This window comes from Diorhabda carinulata, chromosome 6 (genome assembly GCF_026250575.1).
Source record: "Diorhabda carinulata isolate Delta chromosome 6, icDioCari1.1, whole genome shotgun sequence".
Lineage (NCBI taxonomy): Eukaryota > Metazoa > Arthropoda > Insecta > Coleoptera > Chrysomelidae > Diorhabda > Diorhabda carinulata.
In genome coordinates, this window is record NC_079465.1 from 30,684,702 (window position 1) to 30,692,119 (window position 7,418).

Genomic DNA, 7,418 nt, shown 5'->3' on the forward strand with positions numbered 1-7,418 from the left:
TCCTTCCAACAATATAACCTATGAATATCAACTAGATTAATAACACCGACGCCATCTTTGATTCTATTTATTATTTTTAACTTTAATTAATAATTAATCGGTAGTTTAAACCATAAATAACGTGCTTATTTTTCAATATTTTCAAATATTCATAGATTAATAAAATTTTACAATTAATAAACGATAAATACATAGAAAAAAAATCAAACTAGGTTTGAAGTATATGATCCATAGATATAGATGGATTTTATAACTTCGTCCTACAATAATTTAATTCTTTAAATATCTATGTGTGTGTGTGTGTGTGTGTGAACTTAGTTCTTCTCCTAAAGAATTAATTCTTTTGTCATGGTCTGTTTGCCCGGATAATAGAAAAATACCTGTCTGTAATGAGCGGGGGAAATAACTGCACAAATATTTTAAAAAATAATCCTTAAAAAAATATTTTTATAATACTATTCTTATTATTTTTACGTAATATGTAAATAAAATTGCTTTTAAAACGAATTATTGAATATTTTTGATTTAGTACGGTCAATAGACATCGAATACGAGGGTTGTTATAAAAGTTTTGAGATATACGTATTAAAACATATAATTTTAATTAAATAAGGTTCGTATTGTTGTTTTCCGCGTGATTTTTTCGAAAATTTTTGGTAAACAAATGTTGATTTACTAGAATTGAGCGTTCTACGTTGCTGTAATTGAACAGGTGAACAGTCGTTATCAATACTTGAGAAACAAAGATTAAATAAAATCGGTACGGTGCAATTGGTCTATACGCCGCCTACTATAGATGTAGATAGAGGTTATTGAGCCCTCTAAAGTTGTATATACCGAGAAAATCGACTGTTGTTTATAAAGTTTGGATATTTGAGAAGGAAATATTCGTATTTATATATTAATCTTAATTGACGTATCGCCCTCGTAAAATGTCAATACGTCAATTTGACATTGACTATGATTTTCTTTTATAAATGATGGTTAAAATTATTTATTGATTTTTTTTATTAAAATTTTACGTAGTGCATTGAAATGAATAAGAAAAAATTGGCGATTACAAAATTTTTAATACCTTTCGAATCAGTGACGTCATATAATAGAAATTTGGGATGGTTTACTAAGGTCCCTAAGGCTCCTCCTGATAATATATTTGGGGTTCTCGATGCTTACAATAAAGATAAATCAAAAGAAAAAGTTAATCTCACGGTGGGGGCTTACAGGTGAGTAATAATATTGAAAATTTACGTAAAGTTTTTTCTAATACATTTTTTTTTAAATATTCAGAGACGATAATGGTAAACCGTATGTTTTGCAAACAGTCAGGGAGGCCGAAAAAAGAATCAGATGCAAAAATATGAATAAGGAATATTTGGGTTTATTGGGGAATTTAAATTTTAATAAACTGACTTTCAATTTCGCGTTGGGAGAAGATAACAAATTTTTGAAAAACGGTCGGGCGGCTTTGTGTCAAAGTTTATCAGGTACGGGCGCTGTATTTATAGCCGCCGTTTTTTTGAGTACGTTTTTTCCGAAAAACAAAGTTGCTTACGTTTCCAAACCGACTTGGGGTAATCATATCAGTCTTTTGGAAAGAGCCGGATTGTGCGTTAAAACCTACAGGTAAGATACGATGAAAATTATTTCAGATCCTTTTTTTTTTTGGTGACTCTAGATGGTGTTTCATCACCAAAAGTCGAAACGAGTCAGTTTAAATCAAGTCGAAAGTCATCAACTTACTTTTTTTGAAGCACAGTCGATTTTGGACGATTTTTTCGAAATTAATCTTGTAGCGAAACTCGATCACGATTTAATTCGGAATACCATTGAAATACGGTGACTCTAGATGGTGTTTCATCACCAAAAGTCGAAACGAGTCTGTTTAAATCAAGTCAAAAATCATCAAATTACTTTTTTTGACAAACAGTCGATTTTGGACGATTTTTTCGAAATTAATCTTGTAACGAAACACGATCACGATTTAATTCGGAATACCAATGAAATACGGTGACTCTAGATGGTGTTTCATCACCAAAAGTCAAAACGAGTGTGTTTAAATCAAGTCAAAAGTCATCAACTTACTTTTTTTGAAGCACAGTCGATTTTGGACGATTTTTTCGAAATTAATCTTGTAGCGAAACTCGATCACGATTTAATTCGGAATACCATTGATATACGGTGACTCTAGATGGTGTTTCATCACCGAAAGTCGAAACGAGTCTGTTTAAATCAAGTCAAAAATCATCAAATTACTTTTTTTGACAAACAGTCGATTTTGGACGATTTTTTCGAAATTAATCTTGTAACGAAACACGATCACGATTTAATTCGGAATACCATTGAAATACGGTGACTCTAGATGGTGTTTCATCACCAAAAGTCAAAACGAGTGTGTTTAAATCAAGTCAAAAGTCATCAACTTACTTTTTTTGAAGCACAGTCGATTTTGGACGATTTTTTCGAAATTAATCTTGTAGCGAAACTCGATCACGATTTAATTCGGAATACCATTGATATACGGTGACTCTAGATGGTGTTTCATCACCGAAAGTCGAAACGAGTCTGTTTAAATCAAGTCAAAAGTCATCAACTCACTTTTTTTGACAAACAGTCGATTTTGGACGATTTTTTCGAAATTAATCCTGTAACGAAACTCGATCACGATTTAATTCGGAATACCATTGAAATACGGTGACTCTAGATGGTGTTTCATCACCAAAAGTCAAAACGAGTGTGTTTAAATCAAGTCAAAAGTCATCAACTTACTTTTTTTGAAGCACAGTCGATTTTGGACGATTTTTTCGAAATTAATCTTGTAGCGAAACTCGATCACGATTTAATTCGGAATACCATTGATATACGGTGACTCTAGATGGTGTTTCATCACCGAAAGTCGAAACGAGTCTGTTTAAATCAAGTCAAAAGTCATCAACTCACTTTTTTTGACAAACAGTCGATTTTGGACGATTTTTTCGAAATTAATCCTGTAACGAAACACGATCACGATTTAATTCGGAATACCATTGAAATACGGTGACTCTAGATGGTGTTTCATCACCAAAAGTCAAAACGAGTGTGTTTAAATCAAGTCAAAAGTCATCAACTTACTTTTTTTGAAGCACAGTCGATTTTGGACGATTTTTTCGAAATTAATCTTGTAGCGAAACTCGATCACGATTTAATTCGGAATACCATTGATATACGGTGACTCTAGATGGTGTTTCATCACCGAAAGTCGAAACGAGTCTGTTTAAATCAAGTCAAAAGTCATCAACTCACTTTTTTTGACAAACAGTCGATTTTGGACGATTTTTTCGGAATTAATCCTGTAACGAAACACGATCACGATTTAATTCGGAATACCATTGAAATACGGTGACTCTAGATGGTGTTTCATCACCAAAAGTCAAAACGAGTGTGTTTAAATCAAGTCAAAAGTCATCAACTTACTTTTTTTGAAGCACAGTCGATTTTGGACGATTTTTTCGAAATTAATCTTGTAGCGAAACTCGATCACGATTTAATTCGGAATACCATTGAAATACGGTGACTCTAGATGGTGTTTAATCACCGAAAGTCGAAACGAGTCTGTTTAAATCAAGTCAAAAGTCATCAACTCACTTTTTTTGACAAACAGTCGATTTTGGACGATTTTTTCGAAATTAATCTTGTAACGAAACACGATCACGATTTAATTCGGAATACCATTGAAATACGGTGACTCTAGATGGTGTTTCATCACCAAAAGTCGAAACGAGTCTGTTTAAATCAAGTCGAAAGTCATCAACTTACTTTTTCTGACACACAGTCGATTTTGGACGATTTTTTCGAAATTAATCTTGTAACGAAACACGATCACGATTTAATTCGGAATACCAATGAAATACGGTGACTCTAGATGGTGTTTCATCACCAAAAGTCGAAACGAGTCAGTTGAAATCAAGTCGAAAGTCACCAACTTACTTTTTCTGACACACAGTCGATTTTGGACGATTTTTTCGAAATTAATCTTGTAACGAAACACGATCACGATTTAATTCGGAATACCATTGAAATACGGTGACTCTAGATGGTGTTTCATCACCAAAAGTCGAAACGAGTCAGTTTAAATCAAGTCGAAAGTCATTAACTTACTTTTTCTGACACACAGTCGATTTTGGACGATTTTTTCGAAATTAATCTTGTAGCGAAACTCGATCACGATTTAATTCGGAATACCATTGAAATACGGTGACTGTAGATGGTGTTTCATCACCAAAAGTCGAAACGAGTCAGTTTAATTCACGTCAAAAGTCATTATATGAAGGGAATTTATCAGTAAATCATTAAATATTTATAGAAATTGTTAGTAAATACGAGGGTTTTTAGAAAAGTTTCAGAAATTAAAAATACTTACACTCAATCAAATCGATTATTTAATATGTATTCGTTTTATTATCAGGTATTATAATACAGACAAAGTGGCGATAGATTTCGAAGGGATGTTAGATGACATCAACAAAATGCCCGACGAATGTATCATATTATTTCACGCCGCCGCCCACAATCCCACAGGATTCGATCCCAATTGTGAGCAATGGCAACAATTAGCCGATTTATGTAAAAAAAAATCTTTATACGTCATATTCGATAACGCTTATCAAGGTTTCGCTACCGGGGATGCCGAAAGAGACGCCACGTCCATACGTATTTTCGCCGAAAATGACATCAACATGGCGATATGTCAAAGTTTTTCCAAAAACATGGGTAAGTTAGGTCATTGAACTCCATACAAGGCGAATTGAGCCTTATTATACGAGGGTGGTCCCACAAGTACCTGGCCCGACCTAGAGATGGCAGCATATGTTTAGAGAGAGCACACGTTGTCTAGTATTTATTTGACGGCTAACAGACATTGAAGGCATTTCAAAAAGTGCGGTACCTTCAATGGCGAGCGCAGAAATCGAGCGAAAACTACCGCAATTCGCTAAAAAGCCGATTTTGTTCCATCGAGACAATCCGTCAGGTTAGTTCGCCAGATTTAGCCCCTTCGGATTATTTTCTGTTCCCAGACTTCGAAAAAATATCCCGGTGGTCAAAGATATTTTCCAATAATGAAGAGGTAAGTTGAGGAAATGGTCCAAGTACTTTTTGGACCACTCTCGTATCGTTACTAATTTGTTTTATCTAATTATCACCATCCAAAATTGATATTCATATACTTATAAATGAAGAGCGGATTCTATATTGAAAGTTCAAGTTCTATTAACGGATTCCGGTCGTTCAGAACGCGACGCGTCGACAACAGAGCCCGTTTTTAAGAATTTCCGGTACGTCATCGACATTTTGTAGCGGCGATTTCGGGAATAGTTACTTGAAACTTGTTATTATGACACAGACACCAACTGTCCGAGTGTCTGAGGTACGAACATGATTTTTTACTGCGTGAAGAAGACGCGGACGGTATACTCGATAGAAAATGCGTTTCGGCGTTCAACGTAAAGAATTTATCCCCGCAATCGCCACTAATACCACATTATCTTTAATGGTTACGGATTCCGGTCGTTCAGAACGCGACGCGTCGACAACAGAGCCCGTTTTTAGGAATTTCCGGTACGTCATCGACATTTTGTAGCGGCGATTTCGGGAATAGTTACTTGAAACTTGTTATTATGACACAGACACAACTGTCTGAGTGTCTGAGGTACGAACATGATTTTTTACTGCGTGAAGAAGACGCGGACGGTAAATTCGATAGAAAATGCGTTTCGGCGTTCAACGTAAAGAATTTATCCCCGCAATCGCCACTAATACCACATTATCTTTAGTTGTTACGGATTCCGGTCGTTCAGAATGCGACGCGTCGACAACAGAGCCCGTTTTTAGGAATTTCCGGTACGTCATCGACATTTTGTAGCGGCGATTTCGGGAATAGTTACTTGAAACTTGTTATTATGACACAGACACAACTGTCTGAGTGTCTGAGGTACGAACATGATTTTTTACTGCGTGAAGAAGACGCGGACGGTAAATTCGATAGAAAATGCGTTTCGGCGTTCAACGTAAAGAATTTATCCCCGCAATCGCCACTAATACCACATTATCTTTAATGGTTACGGATTCCGGTCGTTCAGAACGCGACGCGTCGACAACAGAGCCCGTTTTTAGGAATTTCCGGTACGTCATCGACATTTTGTAGCGGCGATTTCGGGAATAGTTACTTGAAACTTGTTATTATGACACAGACACAACTGTCTGAGTGTCTGAGGTACGAACATGATTTTTTACTGCGTGAAGAAGACGCGGACGGTAAATTCGATAGAAAATGCGTTTCGGCGTTCAACGTAAAGAATTTATCCCCGCAATCGCCACTAATACCACATTATCTTTAATGGTTACGGATTCCGGTCGTTCAGAACGCGACGCGTCGACAACAGAGCCCGTTTTTAAGAATTTCCGGTACGTCATCGACATTTTGTAGCGGAGAATACGGGAATCGGTAGATACTCGAAACAGACACAACTGTCCGAGGTACGAACATGTTTTTTCGACAACGTCGCCGATTTTAGACCAATTTTCCATCCAAATATTTCGCATATGAATCCTCTCTTTAGTTATAAGCAAAATTATATATTTTTCTACTAATTCGACGTGGTATAATCAGGTTTGTATGGAGAACGAATCGGTTGTTGCGCTTTCATAACCGACAGTCCGGCAGAAACCGAAATAGCAGAGTCCCAATTAAAGTTTATAACCAGATCGATGTACTCCAACCCCCCGATACACGGCGCCAGAATCGTCGAAGAAATATTATCGAATGTCGATTTGAAAAACAGATGGTTGCAAGAGGTAAAGAAAATGGCGGAACGCATGAGGGGCATGCGCGCGAGTTTACGCGACGGGATCATCAGAGCCGGTTCGAAACTGAATTGGGACCACATCACCAATCAAATCGGCATGTTTTCCTTTACGGCGGTGAAAAAAGAAGCCGTCGCCAAGCTCAAGAAGGATTTCCACGTGTATCTTTTGAATAGCGGACGGATATCCGTTTCCGGATTGAATAGTAAGAACGTCGAGTACGTGGGGGCGGCTTTTCACAAAGTTACGTCCGTTTGATTGTTTTTTATTGTCTTGATATCATTAAAATCGTTGTCTAGATCGTGATATTTTTTTGTGCAAAGCGATTATCCTTTCGAGGATTCAAAACAGGTAAAAATCGCCGGGGTTCGAATCTGCAGAATACTGGAAACGATGATTCAGCCACCACGGTCGCCCGATTTCGATTCGTTCGAATTGTTGCGGGATAAATAACTACAAATCTTCGAATTATCCTGAAAAACGGAGTCCTGAAGATGTTTTTGGCGATAAATCCGTTTCATAACCTTGTATGAAACGTGGGTCCATCATAAACGGAAGAACAATCGAAACAATGGACTGAA

General features: G+C 36.6%; 1 protein-coding gene across 1 annotated transcript; it reads left to right on the plus strand.

Moving 5' to 3' along the window:
- Positions 1 to 946: 946 nt before the first annotated feature.
- LOC130895570 (aspartate aminotransferase, mitochondrial-like) lies at positions 947 to 7,137 on the plus strand. The gene is made up of 4 exons (XM_057802943.1): positions 947 to 1,223; positions 1,288 to 1,623; positions 4,442 to 4,746; positions 6,644 to 7,137. The coding sequence occupies exons 1-4, from the start codon at positions 1,036 to 1,038 to the stop codon at positions 7,093 to 7,095; spliced, it is 1,281 nt and encodes a 426-aa protein (XP_057658926.1). The 5' UTR covers positions 947 to 1,035; the 3' UTR covers positions 7,096 to 7,137.
- Positions 7,138 to 7,418: the final 281 nt, after the last annotated feature.

What these genes read in the sequence shown, in the direction of transcription:
- LOC130895570 (XM_057802943.1), top strand. Translation starts at nt 1,036, where the DNA reads ATGAATAAGAAAAAATTGGCGATTACAAAATTTTTAATACCTTTCGAA. An exon ending in CTCACGGTGGGGGCTTACAG is followed by an intron (nt 1,224 to 1,287) that starts GTGAGTAATAAT and finishes TTAAATATTCAG; the next exon opens with AGACGATAATGGTAAACCGT. An exon ending in AAGTTTTTCCAAAAACATGG is followed by an intron (nt 4,747 to 6,643) that starts GTAAGTTAGGTC and finishes TGGTATAATCAG; the next exon opens with GTTTGTATGGAGAACGAATC.